At 39.0% G+C, this 24,275-nt stretch overlaps 1 protein-coding gene across 2 annotated transcripts in view; it reads right to left on the reverse strand.

Moving 5' to 3' along the window:
* Nucleotides 1-13,935, reverse strand: part of LOC127942013 (rab proteins geranylgeranyltransferase component A 2) — a 40,513-nt gene extending 26,578 nt beyond the window's left edge. For both annotated transcript variants that reach the window (XM_052537524.1, XM_052537523.1), the window contains exons 1-6: nt 13,838-13,935; nt 3,945-4,011; nt 3,648-3,720; nt 3,424-3,554; nt 2,511-2,865; nt 18-134 (exon numbers count right to left, since the gene is read on the reverse strand). In XM_052537524.1, coding sequence (XP_052393484.1) covers nt 18-134; nt 2,511-2,865; nt 3,424-3,554; nt 3,648-3,720; nt 3,945-4,011; nt 13,838-13,889 — 795 coding nt within the window. In that variant the 5' untranslated portion in view covers nt 13,890-13,935. The remainder of the gene's footprint in view (nt 1-17; nt 135-2,510; nt 2,866-3,423; nt 3,555-3,647; nt 3,721-3,944; nt 4,012-13,837) is intronic.
* Between the last annotated feature and the right edge of the window lie 10,340 nt (nt 13,936-24,275).

A 24,275-nucleotide genomic window follows, 5' to 3' on the forward strand; every position in this document is an offset into this window, starting at 1 on the left:
AAAGATTAGCTGCATACCTGCTCCACTTTTCCATTTCTATAGGTGAGGATGCGGCCGATGTTCTTGAACTCGGCGTAACGGCTCACATTAGATTTGATGAGCAGATCCACCAGTGCACCACGTGAATACATCAACTTTGAAGGGGGTCAAAGAGAACACTATAAATTTCATTTCATTGCCTTCTAAGTTCATTTAAAGCTAGAAGCCAAAATGCGATCGCTACGGGATGGTGTTTTAAAAAGTGTTTGAAGCTAGGGATGCAATGGTGAGGAAGTTTTCCCACCGATTAATAAACTTGTGACAACATCGATATTACAGATTACAACACACATTTTACAAGAGAAGATATATTTCCCTTTCTTTAAGTAAAACAAATGCTTGGAAATGGAGGATTCATTATTATTCTTAAAAACACAAAAACAATACAATAGTACACTTGTAAACCCTAATACTCAATAATTAATTGGTTTGAGTAGGGCAAACTTAAATTAAACAAATTAATATTATTTATATAACTACAAGATTATTTCGGACTTTTTCTTCATGATCAACCCAAACTGGGCTAGGGATTTGAGCAAGATTAAAAGTGAGAGATTTTAGTTCTTGCTATGATAATTTAGAAGCACGAGCTTAGTTTGAAAACGGGTATACAGGTGCTGGTCATATAATTAGAATATCATCAAAAAGTTGATTTCACTAATTCCATTCAAAAAGTGAAACTTGTATATTATATTCATTCATTTCACACAAACTAATCTATTTCAAATGTTTATTTTAATTTTGATGATTATAACTGACAGCTAAGAAAAATCCAAAATTCAGTATCTCAGAAAATTAAAATATAACTTACGTCCAATGAAAAGAAAGGTTTTTTTTTAGAAATATTGGCCAATTAAAAAGTATGAACATGAAAAGTATGAGCATGTACAGCACTCAATACTTAGGACTCATTTTGCCTGAATTACTGCAGCAATGCGGCGTGGCATGGAGTCGATCAGTTCAGGTGTTATGAGAGCCCAGGTTGCTCTGATAGTGGCCTTCAGCTCTTCTATATTCTTGGGTCTGGCATATCGCATCTTCCTCTTCCCAGTACCCCATAGATTTTCTGTGGGGTTAAGGTCAGGCGAGTTTGTTGGCCAATTAAGAACAGGGATACCATGGTCCTTAAACCAGGTACTGGTAGCTTTGGCACTGTGTGCAGGTGCCAAGTCCTGTTGGAAAATGAAATCAGCATCTCTATAAAGTTGGTCAGCAGCAGGAAGCATGAAGTGCTCTAAAACTTCCTGGTATACGGCTGTGTGACCATGGACCTCAGAAAATCCAGTGGACCAACACCAGCAGATGAAATGGCACCGCAAGCCATCACTGACTGTGGAAACTTTACACTGGACCTCAAGCAACGTGGATTGTGTGCCTCTCCTCTCTTCCTCCAGACTCTGGGATCCTTGTTTCCAAAGGAAATGCAAAATTTACTTTCATCAGAGAACATAACTTTGGACCACTCAACAGCATTCCAGTTCTTTTGAAGCGAGACGCTCCTGACTCTGTCTGTTGTTGTTAAAGAGTGGACTGACACAAGGAATGCGACAGCTGAAACCCATGTCTTGCATACGTCTGTGTGTAGTGGTTCTTGAAGCACTGACTCCAGCTGCAGTCCACTCTTTGTGAATCTCCCCCACATTTTTGAATGAGTTTTGTTTCACAATCCTCTCCAGGTTGCAGTTATCCCTATTGCTTGTACACTTTTTTTCTACCACATCTTTTCCTTCCCTTCACCTCTCTATTAATGTGCTCGGACACAGAGCTCTGTGAACAGCCAGCCTCTTTTGCAATGACCTTTTGTGTCTTGCCCTCCTTGTGCAAGGTGTCAATGGTCGTCTTTTGGACAACTGTCAAGTCAGCAGTCTTCCCCATGATTGTGTAGCCTACTGAACTAGACTGAGAGACCATTTAAAGGCCTTTGCAGGTGTTTTGAGTTAATTAACTGATTAGAGTGTGGCACCAGGTGTCTTCAATATTGAACCTTTTCACAATATTAAAATTTTCAGGGACACTGAATTTGGGATTTTCCTTAGTTGTTAGTTATAAACATCAAAAATTAAAAGTAATAAACATTTGAAATATATCAGTCTGTGTGTAATGAATGAATATAATATACAAGTTTCACTTTTTTTTTTATGGAATTAGTGAAATAAATCAACTTTTTGATGATATTCTAATTATATGACCTGCACCTGTATGTAAAATTTTCTATGTTGCCTTATTCATACAGCAATTGCTACGCTAATTAAATCATTGTTACCAAGTAGCATGTATCTTCGGCAAGCCTATTTGAAGCAATTATTCACACAAACAGGTGAAAATGTGAAGGTAATGACAGAGCATTTACTATTTCTATACCTTTAGGCATCATAATGCTTGATTTTTGGTAAATAAAGCAGTTATTGGTTTCCTATTATTTTATTTTGATCTAATATTCTGATTATCATATTTATTTAGGTAATACAAACCTTGGAGACAAGATCGATGTTGAATCTGCGTCCCTCTTTTACTAACTTTTGATATGTTATCTTCTTTTCCACCTCTACAGGCGGATCTGCTGGGCTGCTGATCAGCTGCGACTCTTTCTCTTCCTGTGATTGGCTGGGTTCTGAAATGTCAGATGTATGCTGCTCCTCCTTTGGCTCAGAGACTTCGTGCTCCTGTTTCGGCGTCTGAGCATCGGATGCTGTGGTGTCATCACCTGTAACCGTGTCTTGAGCTTCTGTAGAGTCACTGTTGGTCTCTTCTGATACAGTCTCAGCATTCACAGGCTGAAAGCTTGTTAACGGGGCCTTTGTTTCCTCTTCTTTCTCTTCTTCCTTACTTTAAAGGACACACAATAAATAGCATTTTGATGCTCTCTGATACATTTACTGTACATTTACATTTACATGTACTGAGCCCTTAGCCACCTCAGTACAAGCAGTACATAAACCATTCTTCTCCTCCTCTTTACTACTTGTTATAGCACCAAATAAGCATAGATGAACACTAGAAGCTATGTTGAAGAAAATGAAAGAATTACTGAAATGTATCATGTGTCTCATTTAATCGCTTAATTGCATAGATGTGCAACATTGGGTTTATTATTGATTCTATTTATTATTGTTAACTATATGCCTTTTTAGTGGTTTTCGCTTTATTATTGAAGTTAAATTTAAATTATCATAGAAGTCCATTCAGGTTGTTTGTTAGCATGTTTATTATTCTGTCATTTCGCACAATATCTTCAAATATCCCCCAAACTTTATTTTAAAATGCAATGAAATTAAAAGCAAATGTGCATTTAAGAGATGAAACACACAAGATCGGCCATCATAAGTTTGTATAGGACCAATTTTAGATTGTGTGAATTGTAAGTGAAGAACAATTGATACTAACCTGGCATAACAGAAGACTTCCAAGTTGGAAACAGAGGAATCCAGGGCGCTGAGAGGCACTGCATCCTCTCCCTCATCAATCAGGCTCCTCCAAACTTGCTCCGACTCTGTGATCTGTACCTCCTGCTGATTCTGAGAACACACATTATTAACCAAAATCAACCACTGGCTTCAAAACCACAAGGTGACCCACTACGTAAAACTGCAAAAAAATAAATAAATGACCTTATATTCCTCGATCCATGACAGCAGGCCATTGAATGAGAAACTTGCCCAGTTTCCAGCGTAGTAGTTCCTCCTGTAAAAAAATCATCATTTAACATTTAATTGTTGTTGCTCCTCTTTTGTACTGTAAGTCACTGATAAAAGCGTCTGCTAAATGCATAAACTTAAATGTTTATGTAAATCAGATTTTATAGACACTTAGCATCAAACTACACTTCACTTGAAGGTACAAAAATGCAAAACTGCCAAGCAATACTTCTGAGTTTTAAGGAATCTTCCGGTTTAATTGTGTAGTACCTGTCCAAATGCAGAACGCTCTGTCCGACTCTGGAGCAGGCTGCTGCAATGACAGACTCCGTGAGGCCTGGGAAATGAACACAGACAGAAAGCATTGTCACCGACCACCATTGTGATCTCTTTCTGAATTGAAAGTTCCCTTCAGTTTGCGAAATGCGTGCCATTTTCAAGCACACATCGCTGAAATAGAAAAGCAGTCCAACTGCTTTTACAATTACAGTGACGCAAAAAGCATTAAAGCTTACTGAAGGCTTATTCACTTTAACTGCTGTGGATACTTTCAGTGATAAACAGCAACTCAGCACAAGGACAACAACACAGCTAACGATATTGTATTTCATTCAATCTTTCATCTCCAAATTCTTATACATTCACCAGATTTTAACATTGCACTGCAAAGTCAATTATGTTGGCACAAGTATGCTGTTCGTAAACCAATGGTGCAGTTTATATAAGGACACAAATGACACTCAAAAATAATTTCAGAAATACATATATATATATATATATATACACATACACACACATCAACTGATAAATTGGTAAAAAATTATTAATCAGTGGATACATTAATTAAATAATTTATTGTGTGCAGATCAAAATCACTTAAAGGTCCCGTTTTACGCGCTTTTTTGAAGCTTTGATTGTGTTTACAGTGTGCAATATAACATGTGTTCCTGTTTCGCGTGTAAACACATCATTTTTCACACAATTCACCTATCTGTATACCGCGGTTTTCACTGTCATAAAAACGGCTGATGACTTCCTTGTTCTATGAAGCCTCTCCTTCAGAAATACATAATGAGTTCTGATTGGGCCAGCGGTTCCTGTGTTGTGATTCGACACCAGCTTAGAGCACGCTCCCCTCCTGGAAATGCGATTGGGCTAGTTTTGAGAAGCAAGTGGGCAGGATTTGTTTTGAAAACCTAGCAATCCTGATCTGAACCATAGACAGTAAAAGAACGCACGTGCTGGAGATGTACTTATAATCACAGGAGTGTTTTTACTGACGAGATGCACATGAAAATCGCATTCGTTTTTTTGCACAGCCCTAACATCTAGTTAACAAAGCTAAACAGCATTGCCCTTTGTGTAATAAGTTACAGAAACTGTTAAACGCACCAACTTAAATAATAAAACACACTTTGTGGTCCATAAACAACGCCTTCTCCAGACAAAGAGGGAACTGCTCCATCTTTCAAGAATAATCTTTGTGCGAATCCGGAATTAAACTGATTGAGATTGAAGAAGATGTCCTCAGCAAAATGTGCTGCTTATAGTAACATGTGGATTATAATTTTTATTGTAACCATAAATCTCCTAGTACAGCGTCCCTGGGAACGCCAAACAAAGGTGATTGTACTCCCAGATGAAAATAACAGCGTTTCGATGACATGGAGACAAATACAAACGCAGCTCTTCTTTCTTCTCTGTCGGAGCGCAACAAGACCACGCCCCCTTTTTATGAATTCATGTGGGCGGAGTTTAGTCAAAAAAACTGTTTTAGTGAAGTCATTACTACAGGAACTAGAGGGATGTCTTCCAAACAGGTCGTTCGTTAGAATTCTGTTAAATAAAATATCTCACTTGGCATTAAACTTTGATTTTACAGTTTACTTTTACAGATTACAGATTAAGATACATTACACACTAACTAAAGTTTAAAACATGGGATCACGAAGAACGGGACCTTTAAAACACTTATGACCAACACTACAAAATTTACTTTACCAATTACTATTATATAAATAAGGATATATCAATGAAAACTATTTAAAACATTTTTTTAAATATATATTTTAAAGTTTTAAAGTTATGTTAACCTACACAACAAAAAAGGTAACTAACATAGAATAGCAAAATACAATTAAACAAAATTATTTTAATTTCTGATTAAAAAAAATATATATATTTGTATATTAATATATACTAAATTGTATTTTCAGTTTGTTTATCTATCTTCTTTACATTTGATTATTTTAGATGATTGAATTCCATTTATTTATCCACATTTATCCAACAATCAGTGGTTGAGTTTATAGATTTTTCAAAACATTGATTGATTTACATTGAAACTAAAACAATATTTAAGTTAACTGAAATAAAGCTGCTAACTGAAATAAATCTGTTGATTGAAATAACGCTGACATAAAAATAAACATATCAAAATATAAAAAGAATCCAAGTTTATTCCAAGTTTAAGTAATAAACATTAAATGTAAATCAAAAACTGAAATCAAAATAAATCAAAAACCTAGGTAATATAAAAATTCTAATAAAAAAGATCAACGCCAAATGGATAAATGACTAAAAAACCTAAACACTTACAACAAATCTCTCAGTTGATTTATGGTTTTATTTAGCAATTTCTCATTTGGACAGTAAATATGGAGCATTCACATACAAACCAAAATACTTAGTACTGCCAAGAAAAAGAAGAACATGTAGTATGAGCAAGTGGCATATGACGGCTTTTGCACAGTTTATGAAACTGCAAGCAACATGAATCTGGCAATGGTAAAGGCTGCTGATGTTTCACAGCATTTGGACAGTCATTTACATAAGGTAAACACAACTCGCTGACTATTAAAATTAAGTGCTCGTACAAGCTCTAGCTCAAGCCAAAGTACCAATGGATCCAACTGGTATATTTACTAGCATACACACTGCTTGAGCTGAGGTTTACATTCTTCTCAAAGCTGCACGCGTGGGGTCCCTGAGAGCAAGACTGAGCAGCACCAGGCCTGAAAACAACTCCATTAAGCCACTCAAGCGTTCCTGTCCCTCCATCTTTCTTCTTCTTCATCTGGCCTTGCACAGCCCCATCTCACACACAATGGAAAAGTGATTTATTCAGAGCATGCCCGTCGTATCTTTCCTAGCACTGGCTATTTCACTGATGGAGAATCCTGGGAATCCAGACGCCCACATGTTCTCCTACAATGTGACCGAAAACCTTTGTTCAAATTTAAAAGAATGACATCAATTCTGTTGACTTTCATAATTCCCGATTTATCATTGCATGTTATTGTAAAATAATAATAATAATGTTTATCTTCATAACCTTTCATAAAAATTCACTGTCTAAATTTCACTTTGCAGACTCAATGTTGCATATTGTGAAATAAAAATGTTAGAATGTCCTCTGACATCTTTTATCAAAATCTTTTATCATTCCTGATCGATAAAAGAGAGTCCCACAATCCTGTTCTAAACTAAATATGTCAAATTAGAGCCTGAAACATTTACTATGTAATTACTAGTGCAAGTGCCTCTTATAATGCATCCTTATGTGAAATTCAGTGACATCATTTCAAAAAGTGAAAAAAACTGATAAAATCTAATTATATTTATGGAAGAGTATTACATTAATTAATTTCGACTGTTTATAACAGATGCATTTCAATTACGCTCCTACCAGATCAGCGATGGTGCGAGGAGCCTCAATATATCTGTCTAAATAATACTGAAGATGTTTTTTTTTAAAGTGTAAATAACCTCTGTCCGCCATCTTTTAACGCCATTTATCCTATCCAGTATTGATTTTTCCACATCATGTTTGCTAAAGACAAACATTACCTGCCATAAAGTTCTGATGCCACATAGACATGCTGGGCAATAAATAATCGATTTGAGCTGGCAGGACTTTGATGACCAGGCAAAGCCCGAAATGCTTTCAGCAGGAATTGTATGAAATCATAAATCACTCGTCATTTTAGTGAACATTCCAAATGGATTCTATCTCTGCACCTTGAAAGTCATTTTTCGGTTATTTATAGTCGAGGCTGAGGGAGTGAGGGAAGGACTGTGGAAGGAGAGAGAGAGAGAAATAAAAAGACAGAAAGGGAGAGGGCAGGTTAATTCTTTTACACTCCAACCATTTCTGTCACCCATCCCTCTATCCCTCTATCTATCTCTCTCTCTCTATCTCTCTCTCACACACACACACACACACAAACCATGCTATTGTATATTTTCCTTCACATCTGTGGGAAATGTAAAGAAAGAGTTCATCCATGAAAATTCTGCCATCATTTACTCACCCTCCTCATTCTGAATCTGTATGACTTTCTTCTGAGAGAAAAACACAAAATGAGAAACTCGGAACTGCTTTTCCTTTTAATAAATAAGGGTAAAAGCATCATAAAAGTGTATACAGCTATTGCTCTATATTTCAAGTCTTCTGAAATCGTATGATGCTCTTTGTGAGCAATAAAGCTAAATGTAAGATGTCACTAACTGAAAATCGCTTTGTATGCCATACCTTTCAAATCTCATTGGTATTTCAGCATACTCAGTACAACATGACTGGTTATAAGACCCACAGCAAACCAGAGGTGTTTGGCATCGCTGATGTATCTGGACTACATGGAGGTTTTATGTTTACACCACGTTGACAACGTCATGTGTGCTTTAACCAGATGGTTAACAAAGAGAATGTTACTATAATCAAGCTGTTGTTATGTTTTTAAGTTGAAGACTAAAACATAAAAAAAAGAATAGAAAAAATAAATAAATGAATCTGTCAAATGTTCTTAAAAAAAAAAAAAAAAAAAAAAAAAAGATTAGATTTTTTTTGCCACATCGCCCAGCCCTTACTATATGGCTTCAAAAAGTTTTTTAAGTACTACTTTTTATGGTTCTTTTCTGTCCTTTTGAAGCTTAAAGGGGATCATGAACTCTGACATTAGTCTGAGTCAAATTAAACATGGCCAAAGTGTTAAAAAAAATTAGTTAAATTGACACTCGTTCAGGGTTCGTGTAAGTTTTGGAACTTTTTTTTGGAGCATGGCCCTGTATGATGTCATAAAGAGCGTAACTCTACCAGGAGCTCATCTGTTTTCGGACAGAAGTGGTACAGCTGTATCTGTATTTTATAAATCTGTTAAAACTAAAACACTCTTCAGAGATGTGATACTACTCTATAACCCCTTTCAATCACTGGCAGTGTGTAAGGGGTAAAATCTAGCGACCCGGGAACAATTGCCGGGACACATTACCCATGTATTTTCTGGAATCGCAGTGTGAAAGGGGCTTATAGGTACTCAAGATTAACATGAGATTGGTAGATACTGTGTGTGTGTTATGTCTCCTTTAACAGCCTTACCGAATGCTTACATTGTATGGAAAATAGTTTGTTATTTTTATTTTTTTGGGGAAAATATGTTTGTTAATTCATAAAACAGGGATTCCTTGCTAGCCGAACCTCTTTTTTTCTCAGCCAAAAATATAAGATACTTAAAGCACCCCTAGGTTAATATTTCAAGAATTTAACAACACATTCGAATGACAGTTTTCTGATGTTGCTTCAATGGTCGAACTGGTGTTTAAGGAACCCATTAAAGATCAATATAATAATAATAATTATTAACTGGGTGCACATTACTTTCCCAAATGCTTGTTAAAAATCACAGCACATGTAGAAATGACATTCACAGTCTTTACACTGAACCATTTTCAATTTTGTCTGACTAAACCAAAACCATATAAAGAAAAGAAAAAGAAAACAAATATATCATGACCTTTTTGGAGGGGTTGTATTATATAAAACTTTACAAACTAAAGTAACATTGCCATTTGTTAGACAATCTTATTAATTGAATCTTTTATATCATAATATTGTTTTATTTTTTCAACATTATGATATCAGGACAGTGACATATTTGAGAAATTAAATTCAGAATCAGAATTCAGAAATTCAGAAATTAAAAACCATGTTCCTCATAGAAGAGGTATATTCAAGTCATTGTATGTACTTGCATTTTTTTATTATGAATTATTTAATATGAGTGTCATGTCAATGAACCACAAACATAAAAAAAAGAAAAAGAAAAATCAGTATAAATTCACACCTCCTTAAAATGAAGCAAGTTTCAGCACTGGCCTAAATGAAATCTAGACACAGATGTCTAACAGATAAACATCAAGTTTCAAAGTCATGAACCCCGTTCCAACCATCACTGACAATCTACAAGCAGTCTGTGACTATGACGCCCATCGGAGGTCCTACTAACAATCAATTCCACACTAATGCTCAAGGGCCAAGAGAAATCAATCACCAGAAAAGAGCACAGGGATATCTGTGAAGGTGTTCTGTAATCACATGACTGCTAATAGAGGCTATTTAAGCTAAAGGCACACGGGGTCCAACCAAGATGAATAGTTACATTAACACAGGCTCAAAGAGCGGGCCGGTGAAATGGCTGGCTTGTTTTCTTCATTGCTACTCTATTAGCGGCAGGTGAGGGAACAGCTCTGATTTGAGATGAACTGAATGTGCATCTCAGTCAGTCCTGTCAGCCAATGATTGCTGAGTCTGTGATGTTCTTCAGTAAAGAGTCTTGTACCTCCTCACTGTCTGCATCCTTTAGCCTCTACAGCTGCTGTGCTTCAGTATACATTCATACTGTTATATACAGTTAACGTTTGAACTTTTACCAGTTGGCAGAATAGCTGTCAGTGCATTAGTGCAGCAGCTTCAGACGAGAACTTATATCTTTTGGGTTGGTGAGTGTTTCATTGTGGTGTGAAGTAGGGCTGCACGATATTGGGAAAAAATTACATTGCGATATTTAATTTTTCTGCAATATATATTACGATATGAAATCGAATCTAATTTTTTCTTACAAACAAAAACAGGGTGAGCACACTTACATTCTCGTTTTAAATTATTTTAACATCAGAGTATTATTTAAATTAGAGTAAATTATTTGTTAGTAACTTCAGGATATGGTTTGAATTGTTAACATATTAACTAACATGAACTTACCACGAGCAATACTTTTGTTTTCAACAATACTTTTGATTTCAACAATGAAGGCTATAGCCTTTGATAACCAAAACATTTAATTACACAACAGAATTTCAGAGGGGAAAAAAAACATAAAGCTATTTTAAGAAAAAGTTTTTACTTTTTACTCAGAAAATCAGGCTTGCACTGCTATTGTGCAACAATTAAGCTATTGTAAAAACAAAAATACAGAGCATGATCATGAATTTAGGTGAGATAAATATATATTTTTGAAAAATGTCAAAAAAAAAAAAAAAAATCTGTATCGGTGATCGGATCGGCAGATACTTCTTTCTGTGATCAGCGATCAGTGATCGGCCTCAAAAATCCTGATCAGAACACCCCTATTTAAATAATTAGACATGCTAAAACACAGAATTAGGTAACAATAAAACACATGGTGAAGAAAAAATAAAACATTTCATAAGGCCCTAAACATGCCCTAAACTTTTATTAAATTGTTGTTAAAATGTATAAGTTTTATGATTTAAATAAATTAGACATGATTTTTGATTAATACAATTTAATTGAAACATTAAAAAGGAGTTAAGAAAAATTTAAACAGAAAAAAAAAAAATGTAATCCAGGAAAATTAAAATGGAAAAAATGGAATTTGGAAAAAAATTAACGGATTTCATAAGGCCCTATATTAATTAGTACACTGTAAAACTGAACAGTGAAATTAATCAAATGAAATTAGTTTTTTAGCCATCTATGCATTGAATTTGTTGTTCTGTAGCATATGCAGCAAAAATATCTAAGATAAACTGGTGGTTTCAGCGAGCTCGAATATTGGAAGCATAGCAACAGTTCAATATTTATTTTTTGTTATTTAATGACATATATGAAATGATGTTATTATGTTATTTATGTTATGTTATTAAAATCTTGAGATATGTTCTAGCTTTCTACAGGAGTAGAACATTCTGGAAATCACCCATTGAACCCGATTAGCTCCATACACCGCACTAGACCGACTGCAGGAAAATAACCTGGAGCCTGAGGGAATTTCAGTTTGCTGTTTTGTTCTTGATTATTCTATTTCACTAAAAGCCTATGTGCCAAACAATAAATAAAAAAATGAAAACACAGGCATCTGCTCCCACCACAGCAGACCCTGAGCATGGGCTCTCCAGGGACAACCGAGTCACCAGCTGACGGGGCGCGACCAACGGGAACACAGTCCTTCACACAGTCAGAGGATCTAGCAGACATGGGGGCTGCAGTATTCATTAACAACTGCTCCCTGTCCGTATCCTCATTTGTGCCGTATCCAGCAGCAAAAACGGGGGTAACTAGGGAGTCTGGGACAAGCATGCTTGTCTGAGCAACCTTGACACGGAACGGAGTCTGAGCAGAAATAGTCCAAGCTGTGAGTGTCCCCGTGTCACCGGTTGCCTTGGGACCAACTTGCTCTGGTGGTTTTGCAGTGGATCCAGAAGTGGGCCAGATATATTCATTTGCACACCATCAATCACAGCACGAGAAAGTTGCTATTAGCCATCGCACTAACCCCTCTCTTCTTTCATTTTTTTTTTTACACACACTACCTCTTCTCCCTGCTGTGAAGAACAATGCTCTGCATCAGGGAGTAACTTCATCTCCTGCTGGCTTCAGCACTGTCCCGAGGATCTGGCCTGCATATAAACACACTTCTGCGCTTTGAATGAGGACACTAGAGAGAGAACGAGGACAGTATCGTTCCAGGGGTCTCGCTCTGCACCACACAGTCCAGTAAAGTATCCACCCTCCAGAGGGATCGCAGCACAAACCTACAATTCAGTCCTGGGTTTGAAGCAGGTCACAGAGTCAGGGTCAGCTCCAGTTCTGGTAAACGACAAACTGGTTTATGTGCACTACTTCAGAGCACTGCTGCACTCAATAAAGTCGGGCTAAACTCTAGACCAGGCCAGGAAATGTTCAATAAAAACTGTCCACTTTACAACTCACTCTCCATTCTTGGTTGGTAGTCAGAAGATTCTGGTTTCAGTTCAATCTCTGTTGCGCCCTAGACTCCTAACCCCAAATTGCAGCAAGCAAGATGTTTCTGTAATAAGTGTACTGCAGGTTGCTTTGGAAAAATGTACATATTAAATATTTATTATAAACACTGACTTTGACTTTAGTTATCAGTAATTATTAGATCTGCTTTAGCGGCTTGTAGCAATATTCTATTTAATTATCAAATTATTATTATTAACAAAACTAATATAAGACTAAAATATTAGTATTTATATTATTATTAGTAGTAAAGACAATAAAGTTGTAATTAATATGTTAATTATTGTAAATGTAAATGTGTTTTAATTTGTTATAAATATATTATTACTGTTGTTGTTATTAGCCATATGACTTAGATCTGTTTAATTCAGACAACAAACAATTAATCAGAACAAAAAAAATTTTTTTTTTAATTTTTGTCAATAATAAGTGTTAGTTATAATATTTATTATTATTAGCGATACGCTTTAGATTTGTTTTATACAAACAATAAATAATATATATATATATATATATATATATATATATATATATATATATTATTAATTGTTTTACATATTAGTTGTTCATAATTATTATTTGCCAGATGCATCTTATTTGAAGAATTTCATGTTTTTAAACATCAAGGAAGGACAATAGACAGTAATTAATACAAATAATAGACATTAAATGTGTTATTCATGTTAGTAACGGTTCCAAATAATTCATGTTTATAATAAAAATAAATTAGATTATTATCCATTTGAGTTCACACAGAACCAGTGAGTCTGTGTCCCTCCATCACTGTCTCCAGCTCATCTGTGATTCAGCATCTGAGTCATGACCAGTCCATGTCACACATTTTTCTTATATTTATTTTGCTCTGTCTTACAGTTTCGCGCCTATTAAACAATCCAGCAGTCAAATAACTGTCAAAATAATAATATAAATGACATTTTTCATCATACATGTCAAAAACACACAGCCCATTAGCTTTAGCGTTCATGTGTCGTTGAGTCTGTTTCACGTGTCTGTGGCAAAACACATCGCAATACCAGGCACAGAAAACAACTTTGTAGCGCAAACCACTGATAACGCTCACACAAATGTTGATATTTCATACCTGTTCCGAGAATAACAACATCAAATTGAGATGGGAGCTCCTCCGCGGCCATCTTGAAACTATTCCTTTCACGTGACACGCTATAGCGTGACGTACACTTTTTTCTTCATAACCGAAAACATACAGATTTAAACACACAGTAGCCAAAATGCACGCAATATCATTTCAGCACTGAAATGCTCCATATATTCAAAAAAAAAAAAAAATCAGGCTTTGTGTTGACATCTCCTCACATCTCATATTCTTTGATTTCCTGTGTAGCCTAAATTAGACAAAACCCTGTCTGTTTTTCTTCTTATGGATATTAAACAGAAATACAGTTTAATGCACCACTCACGAACATTCGTTATGTCGTTATAGCTATATAAACTTAAACATATAACAGCTGTGTTGATATACTGTGTTATTTCCAGAATGGTTAGCAGGTAGACTTATTAATATTTTATGAGGCAGGCCTTTTTTAGCTTTCAAATGCTAGGTGAGGCCATGAAAAGGGATCAGAATACTGAGTTTATTTATTCATTTATTATCACTGATGGCTTACGTTCCTAGCTGCTGAATATTTTTTTTTTTTTTTCAAATAGCGGGTTCTTCAAATAGAGTTGAGAAGATAATGTGTTAATGATGAGCTGTCAAAATACTCACTGACAGCCAGCTATCAAGATGTATTTAAAAACTAAAATGCACACACATATCTAAAGACATCTAACTGTTCATTATTAGAAATATTCATTAAAAAAAATATGATCACAAAAATATATGAGTACATTTAATGACTGAAATGAAAAAGAAACAATCTAAGTAATTTTTTTTCTTGTGGCAGCTTTAAATTATTATTTTTTTTTAATACAAATGTCAATTTGGGACCTTGTAAAAATGCTTTTTTGTAATTAACGACCCCTGTTTGATTTATTATGATTTGTTATTATTTATTACACTATATCACACAAATGCTAAAAATGCCATACAAAATATAAGAACAATTCAATAAAACCAATCATTAGTCCTTTAATATAATGCATTACAGTTTGGCAAATCACTATAGTAAAAACAAACAAAATCACATTTTATAGTAATGTTCTTACAACAGAAGTATGGGACAAGACATCCCATTACAGAAATGTGAAGTTTGTACTTTTTGGTGACTATAAAACAAACAAACAAACAACAAAATATTATATAATAAGATACAAGCATGTACATGTCTCATGTTAAGGCATGATGTTCTGGATATATACGTTCAAAACCTGTGTATTTTAACATTCATCCTGCTGAAATGTCCTCTGATGCCGATTCTACATGATTTACTGTACATGCTTGTTTGTACAAACTAAAGGGACCAGTCTAGTTTTATTTATTTATTATTTTGTGTGTATGGCTTTGAATCTCAGTTGTTTTTAAAAGAACATCTGATTTATATAATTTCACAGAAATGTTTTTTTTTTTTCATTTAAACCATTACACGTATCTTCAATTTAAGCTTCTGAACCATTTGCTCCTGAAACAAAACAAGGGCTTTTTCAGAAGCCCACTTATAATTCACATATTTCAAGAACATTCTCCTTATCCCAAGATATGCCAGAATGCACCGGAGAACATATTTCAGAGCAGCTTTGTCTATTCTCTGAATATTCCTATCTGCACGTTCCAGATGTTTCTGCGGCTTTTTTCATCGGCAGTCAAGGGTTTTGAAAAATCATCTTGTATTAGTGTGCTGTGAGGAACTTGCTTTCTACTTTCTGCATACCGTAGATCTCCAGAACCCTTTTTTTTTTTGTACTGTCTTCATTGGTAAACAAAGAGAGATGACCATATCTCCTGAAACAGAAAGAAGCAGCACGGATAACCCTCAAGACCTTTCTTTTCCATTGGTTTCTTGACTTCAACAACACAGGCTTTGTCACTGATACTTATTTCTTAGGCTGGAATAGGGACAGGTGTTTAAAGCTTCAAATAAGACAGATTGGTGACACTTGATCTTCTTTAGTCTGCTTTTTTAAGCACGTCTTGTCCATCCTTAAAAAAACATCGGAAAACAAGACAGATGGCTTACAACAGGAGAACCCTTTTTTCTTCTCCTGCTCGCTCTCCCTCTCTCTCAGCTCTCCCTCTCTCTCATATCTGACGCACCAGGGATGCTTTTAACAAGAGAGTTTGTCGCAGTGTTTGTGATGGAGGGGTGTCTGCATGTCAACGGCTTGTTCTCCGGGGGATACGGCTCTTTTTTTTTATATGAGGGAGAAATGAAAAGCAAAACCTGTGTGGATTGAAATCATTCCGTGTGGGGTTTCATCGTGTGCCATTACCCAGTATGTTCAGAGGCATTTAGTTCTGGCTGGTTTTGAAAGCAAAATCAAGGCGACGAGCGCTACAATGCTTTCCGCAAGAATCAAGCGCTCTTTATCTTGCGAGAGTCTGCACCTTTAGCCACAGTCTTCTGTGAGTTCCTCAGGCTTTGATGCTCGCTTCTAAGAGTCCTCATTCACAGCTTCTGTGTTTGGAGAGTACATCTACTTTGCTGTTTTGTTGCCTGTTATTCCTTTCAGACCGGGTAAAATGTCTCCAAGGACGGGTCCTAAAATCTCCTGCTAAACTGTGGTATCGTACAAGCACTTTGGAGAGCCAGTGTTGATTAAGAAGGATTTAGATTACCATTTAGACAAGGAAAGAACACACAAATCATCAGAGCCACCACAATGAAAACTAGACTATGTGTGGAAAGTTGCAGCCTTTACCGCCAGTGTTTGCTTATAGATCTGGCGTTTCTAAAATCTTTGATTTCGAAATACAGTATCAAAGTTTTCATACTTAATTGCAACTTTGAAATGGAACTCAAGGAGACTTCACAGTTCACTTATTTTCTCTCTCAGCTCTTTATGAGGGTGCAATCTTAAAAATAAAGGTGCTTCACAATGCCATAGAAGAACCTTTTTGTTTAAAGGTTTCCATAAAAAAAACATTCAACATCTGAAGTTCTTTGTGGTGAAAGAATGTTCTTCAGATTATAAAAAATTAAGAAAGAGATGGTGTTTTAAAGAACCTTTGACTGAATTGTTATTTGTGGAACCGAAATGGTTCTTCTATTGCATTGCTTGAAGAACAGTTTGAATTACCTTTATTTTCAAAAGCGTGGCTATCTTGAGTAGAGAGAGGTGAGCGGTGGCATCTGTCCTCGTAAACTCTCCAAATTAAACATTCACGAGAACATTATTGCACTGTAAATCTCACCATAAATATAAATTAAATTAGAGATCAGTTATCAGAGTGTGTCACACAGTGAATGCATGGGTGATGCAGAAATGCTGTGATGAATACATATCAGCGCTAACAAATGTGTGTAGAAATTATAAGTTAATTGTCATGCCACAATTGAGGTAATATTTTTATCAGTGTATCATTAAATCTTTTTAAGCTTATTAACCTTATTAAGAATATATCTTGGTCTTATTTTACATCAAAAGCATGCATAAAACCCCCCATGCAAACATGTATAATCAACCAATCAATCAATCAATCAATCCACCAATCAGTCAATCAATCAATCAACCAATCAATCTTTTGTGTAAAATATTGTGCATTGCATTGCTGTCACCGAACTGCTGCTGTGTAGGAGCGCAGAGCAAAATGAGGAGATGTAGGAGAAATTAAAAATTGTTATAATCAAAATATATATATAATAAATCAAGCTTGACATGAACAATTCCAGACCCACAAAAAGTGAACAGCGCCTTTCCTCCCCATGGTTTTTTTTATTTTCATTTTTTTGTAAGTTTTTTTGTTTCCTCAGTTTCTCACCATGATTATGAACTTTGCTGATTATTTCACAGCCCTAGCCTACAGAGATCTGCCTTTTGTGGAATATGTGTGGGAGTACTCCAGTGTCGGCTTTAGCCCCAGAGCTCCAGTTTTTGAGCATAGTCCATGGAGGCCTCCTGTTCCGAAGTACAGCCCATTTAGACTAATTGGGCTCCTGTCCCCGATTTCCCAGAGTTTAGCCCAGAGAGGGTTCCAGTTCCCAAGTTTAGCCCAGTGAGGGCTCCTGTTCCTGACTTTAGCCCAGTGAGGTTTCCAGTCCCTGAATCTCCTCCAGAGTGCCCTCAAGTGCTCGCTCCTCCAGAGCACCCCCCAAAATTCTAAATTTCCCTCCGAGAAAATGTAATATGCCTATGGCTTTGGTGGTCGAGCCGGCTAAGATGACAGAGGATCCTCCATGTCCCTGTTCTGCCATGCATCCCTGAGCTCCCTGCTCTGCCATGGCTCCCTGAGTACCCTGCTCCGCCATGGCTCACTGAGCTCCTTGCTCTGCCATGGCTCCCTAAGTTCCCTGCTCCGCCATAGCTTCCTGCTCCGCCATGGCTCCCTGAGCTCCCTGCTCTGCCATGGCTCCCTGAGCTCCCTGCTCTGCCATGGCTCCCTAAGTTCCCTGCTCCGCCATGGCTCTCTGAACTGTCTGCTCTGCCGTGGCTCCCTGAGTCCCCTGCTCCGCCATGGCTCCCTGAGCTCGCCACTCCGCCATGGCTCCCTGAGCTCACTGCTCCGCCATTGCTCCATGAGTTCCCTGCTCTGCCATGGCTCCCTAAGTTCCCTGCTCCGCCATGGCTCCCTGATCTCCCTGCTCCACCATGGCTCCCTGATCTCCCTGCTCTGCCATGGCTCCCTGAGCTCCCTGCTCTGGCATGGTTCCCTAAGTTCTCTGCTCTGCCATGGCTCCCTGCTCTGCCATGACTCCCTAAGTTCCCGGCTCCGGCATGGCTCCCTGAGCTCCCTGCTCTGCCATGGTTCCCTAAGTTCCCTGCTCCGCCATGGCTCCCTGGGCTCCCTGCTCTACCATGGCTCCCTAAGTTCCCTGCTCTGCCATGGCTCTCTGAACTGTCTGCTCTGCAGTGGCTCCCTGAGTCCCCTGCTCCGCCATGGCTCCCTGCTCCACCATGGCTCGCTCCTCCAGAGCACCCCCCAAAATTCCAAATTTCCCTCCGAGAAAATGTAATATGCCTGTGGCTGTGGTGGTCGAGCCGGCTAAGATGACAGAGGATCCTCCATATCCCTGTTCTGCCATGCCTTCCTGAGCTCTCTGCTCTGCCATGGCTCCCTGAGTCCCCTGCTCTGCCATGGCTACCTGAGCTCCCTGCTCTGCCATGGCTCCCTAAGTTCCCTACTCTGCCATGGCTCCCTGAACTTTCTGCTCCACCATGGCTCTCTGAGCTCCCTGCTCTGCCATGGCTCCCTAAGTTCCCTGCTCTGCCATGGCTCCATAAGTTCCCTGCTCCACCATGGCTCTCTGAACTGTCTGCTCTGCCGTGGCTCCCTGCTCCGCCATGGCTCCTTGAGCTCACTGCTCTTCCATGGCTCCCTAAGTTCCTTGCTCCGCCATGGCTCCCTGCTCCACCATGGCTCGCTCCTCCAGAGCACCCTCCAAAATTCCTCAAAATTCTCTGAACTGTCTGCTCTGCCGTGGCTCCCTGCTCCGCCAAGGCTCCTTGAGCTCACTGCTCTGCCATGGATCCCTAAGTTCCCTGCTCCGCCATGGCTCTCTGAACTGTTTGCTCTGCCGTGGCTCCCTGAGTCCCCTGCTCTGCCATGGCTCCCTGAGCTCACTGCTCCGCCACGGTTCCCTGAGCTCACTGGTCCGCCATGGCTCCCTGAGCTCCCTGCTCTTCCATGGCTCCCTAAGTTCCTTGCTCCACCATGGCTCCCTGAACTTTCTGCTCCACCATGGCTCTCTGAGCTCCCTGCTCTTCCATGGCTCCCTAAGTTCCCTGCTCCGCCATGGCTCCCTGATCTCCCTGCTCCACCATGGCTCCCTGATCTCCCTGCTCTGCCATGGCTGCCTGCTCTGCCATGGCTCCCTGAGCTCCCTGCTCTGGCATGGTTCCCTAAGTTCTCTGCTCTGCCATGGCTCCCTGCTCTGCCATGACTCCCTAAGTTCCCGGCTCCGGCATGTCTCCCTGAGCTCCCTGCTCTGCCATGGTTCCCTAAGTTCCCTGCTCCGCCATGGCTCCCTGGGCTCCCTGCTCTACCATGGCTCCCTAAGTTCCCTGCTCTGCTATGGCTCTCTGAACTGTCTGCTCTGCAGTGGCTCCCTGAGTCCCCTGCTCCGCCATGGCTCCCTGCTCCACCATGGCTCGCTCCTCCAGAGCACCCCCCAAAATTCCAAATTTCCCTCCGAGAAAATGTAATATGCCTGTGGCTGTGGTGGTCGAGCCGGCTAAGATGACAGAGGATCCTCCATATCCCTGTTCTGCCATGCCTTCCTGAGCTCTCTGCTCTGCCATGGCTCCCTGAGTCCCCTGCTCTGCCATGGCTACCTGAGCTCCCTGCTCTGCCATGGCTCCCTAAGTTCCCTACTCTGCCATGGCTCCCTGAACTTTCTGCTCCACCATGGCTCTCTGAGCTCCCTGCTCTGCCATGGCTCCCTAAGTTCCCTGCTCTGCCATGGCTCCATAAGTTCCCTGCTCCACCATGGCTCTCTTAACTGTCTGCTCTGCCGTGGCTCCCTGCTCCGCAATGGCTCCTTGAGCTCACTGCTCTTCCATGGCTCCCTAAGTTCCTTGCTCCGCCATGGCTCCCTGCTCCACCATGGCTCGCTCCTCCAGAGCACCCTCCAAAATTCCTCAAAATTCTCTGAACTGTCTGCTCTGCCGTGGCTCCCTGCTCCGCCAAGGCTCCTTGAGCTCCCTGCTCTTCCATGGCTCCCTAAGTTCCTTGCTCCACCATGGCTCCCTGAACTGTTTGCTCTGCCGTGGCTCCCTGAGTCCCCTGCTCTGCCATGGCTCCCTGAGCTCACTGCTCCACCACGGTTCCCTGAGCTCACTGGTCCGCCATGGCTCCCTGAGCTCCCTGCTCTTCCATGGCTCCCTAAGTTCCTTGCTCCGCCATGGCTCCCTGAACTTTCTGCTCCACCATGGCTCTCTGAGCTCCCTGCTCTGCCATGGCTCCCTGAGCTCACTGCTCCACCACGGTTCCCTGAGCTCACTGGTCCGCCATGGCTCCCTGAGCTCCCTGCTCTTCCATGGCTCCCTAAGTTCCTTGCTCCGCCATGGCTCTCTGAACTGTCTGCTCTTCTGTGGCTCCCTGAGTCCCCTGCTCTGCCATGGCTCCCTGAGCTCACTGTTCCGACATGGCTCCCTGAGCTCCCTGCTCAGCCATGGCTCCATTAGTTCCCTGCTCCACCATGGCTCCCTGTACTGTCTGCACTGCCATGGCTCCCTGAACTGTTCCTTTCTGTTCCTGTCTGCATTGTGTGCATTTGTCTCCAGTTGTGTTTGATTAATTAGTATCTAAATTATTAATTTATAAATTAATTAATTAATTTTCTCCCAGGTGTTTCCCAATTAGTGCCTTTGTATTTGAAATGTTCTCAGTTACCAGTTCTTTGTCTGCTGTTAAATGTCATCCCAGAGTTCCTGTGTGTGTAAACCTTTGCTTATTGAATTAAAGACTCACTCGAAGTATTCTCCTGCTTCTCCTCATTCCTTCCCCAAGCATATAGTGACAATTGTGACATTATATAACAAAATCTTCTGATTTCTTTACATTGTATTTATATGCTGTGATTGTATTTGTTATTCTGTTATGCTGATTTAAAGGGATAATTCACACACACACAAATGAAAATTCTGTTATTATTTACTTACCTTCATGTTGTTACAAACCTGCAAGACTTCTTTCTTCTACAAAACACAAAATAAGACATTTTGAGAAATGTTGGAAAGTTGCTATTCACTTCCATTGTATGCATGAAAAAACGCAAAATTAATGTCAAAATTATGATAAAAACATCGATACAAATACTACAAATCTTATTATACAATGTGATTTTTGTGAGCTTCATTCAAGAAGCATTTTTTTTTTAATTGAATAAATCAGGTCACCTTGAGAATCAAGCACTTTACAGCACAACATGACCTTTCTACGTAATGTTGTCCATTATCATAAATCCACATCACTCATTCAAAGCGCTGAAGGCAGCACTACCCATGAGTTGAAAAATTAAATAACACATTTCAGTCTGATGTGACCGAAACAGTTAACCTCCTTTGGCTACTTTTCTCCCAGAGTAATTTTTGTTGATATACAGTGCCATACACACAACTGTTGTGTCTTCGAAAACACGAGGCTCTCATAAAAAGGTCCAGTCACCCGTGATTTGGCAGCAAGTGTGAGAAGAGTGTCCTTAAATCATCAGTGGCAGCTTTCTCTGAAAAATTAACTACGTTGAGCATATTCAAGCAACAGCTTGTCTATTCTTAAGTAGTATTAAAGGGTGATATTTTACCCTAAATTAAGAGTCAGGCAACTTTTTGGCACATGTCACAGCTCAAATGGATTACTGAACTGCTGATGTATGTAGCAATCCGTTGAGTGAAGAAGATGTGGGAGTGTAATGAATTTAAAATGCTGTAATAGACATAAATATTTATCACGAGTGACAGTAAAATTAGAAACAACATTCAATTAAAATCAGTTGTAATTTATTGTTGTTATTGATTTGCGTAAGGTGGAAATGAATGCAGAAACATTTCATTAAACCAAGAGGGGCTGCTGATCTGCTTTTGGCCTCAGTGTAATATTTTATATGAGAGAGACAGGCTGATGCTATTAAAACACAACCAGTCATTCCCTCTGTCTCAAACACGAACTCTCTTTCTCTATCTCACTTTTTCTCATTCTTCTCTTCTCTTCTATGCTCAGCTTGTCTCATCTTGACTTGTCTTCTCTCATTTCGCCTTATCTCAATGAACCCTTCTATCATCAACTTTTCTTGTCTCTATATTATTCACCTCTTTTCTTTACTGGTCTCTTCTTATTTCATCTACTGTAGGTTCTGTTTTCTGTCTTTGTATCTCATTATATGACATTATATGATGGGGTGGTGTTTGCACAGTGGATAAGTCACATGCCTTTGGTGTGAGAGATCCGGGTTCGAAACCACTATGAGACACCAATGTGTCCCTGAGCAAGACACTTAACCCCTAGTTGCTCCAGAGGTGTGCAATATAGCAAATATGACATATATAGCAATTGTAAGTTGCTTTGGATAGAAGCATCAGCTAAATGAAAAAAGCTGAAAAAGATTAATGTTTACCCATAATGACTCATCTCGTTGCCTCGTCTGTTCTCTTCTACCTTCTCAACTTGTCTCACCTGCTCTCATCTCATCTTGTCTCTTTATGTTCAGCTTGACCTTTCATGTTGTGTCCCATCTTTTCACTTTTTTGTTTGTCTCGTCTTGTTTTGTCTCTTATATGATCTTCCCTCAGAGTATGACTCCTCCCCTTTCAATTTATGTCATCTTGATCTATAGTTTTTAGTTTTAAGATCACCATTTTGTCAATTCTTCTCCACTTTTCTATGCCTAGTTTGTCTCTTCTTGTCTCATCTCTTCTCAACTGGTCTCACCTGGCCTTATGTTGTCTTGCCTCATCTTCTCTCTTCTATGCTCAGCTTGTCTTATCTGGTCTTGTGTCTCGTCTCTGCTCCTCTCTTCTTGTTTTGTTTCTTTTCTTCAGGTAGCCTATAACATCTCTCATTGTTTGACTCCTCCCATCTCACTGTCTCTTCACTATCCATTGTTACTGCTTCACGTCTTGTGTCATCATTTCTTTCCACTTTTCTATCCTCATGTGGTTTCTCGTCTCATCTATGTTCAGCTTGTCTCTTCTCTTGTCTCATCTTGTTCTGTCTTGTCTCTAGTATTCTCAGCGCTTTGTCTTTTTAATTTCAGTGTGTCTTTTATTATCTCATCTGTTCTCAAACTGTCTCATGAACGTACCTCATCTTGCTCACCTTCTCTTTTCTTGTTTTTTCTCATCGCCTCTCTGCTCCTGTCTTCTTGCTTTGTCTTTTGACTTCAAGTATATCATCTTCTCTCATTGTACGACTCTTCCCCTCTTGCTTTGTCTCTTCGCTATCAATTGTTATCGCTACACATGTCTTGTGTCATCATATCGTTTCCTCTTTCCTATGCTCAACTTGTCATTTCTTGTGTCTTCTAGGCTATGTTTGTCTCTTCTTGTCTTATCTGACATCTCTTCTTGATTTTTCTCCCCTGGCCTCATCTAGTCTCCTATATGCTCATCTTGTCTTGTTTTGTCTCGTCTCTTCTCTGCTGGTCTCTTCTCTTTGCTTAGCTTGTATCTTCTTGGCTCATCTCTTCTTATCTTGTCTAACATCTTCTCTTCCAGTATTCATCTCCCTACCAGATCTCAGTGCCTCTCATTCTCCTTCTTACTTTGTCTTTTCTCTATGTATTGTAATCATTTCTCTTCTCTTATTTGATACTATTCGTTATTTTAATAGTATTCCTATCAGATTTCTCAGGTGATAAAATACTTACATTCCTTAAACATGAAATTAGTGTTTGTATGTAATGCTGCTGCTATTAACATATGCCAGTGTAGGTATGTGGATCCATTATGTATATGTGTAGTGGTGAATA

This window comes from Carassius gibelio, chromosome A21 (assembly GCF_023724105.1).
Source record: "Carassius gibelio isolate Cgi1373 ecotype wild population from Czech Republic chromosome A21, carGib1.2-hapl.c, whole genome shotgun sequence".
NCBI lineage: Eukaryota > Metazoa > Chordata > Actinopteri > Cypriniformes > Cyprinidae > Carassius > Carassius gibelio.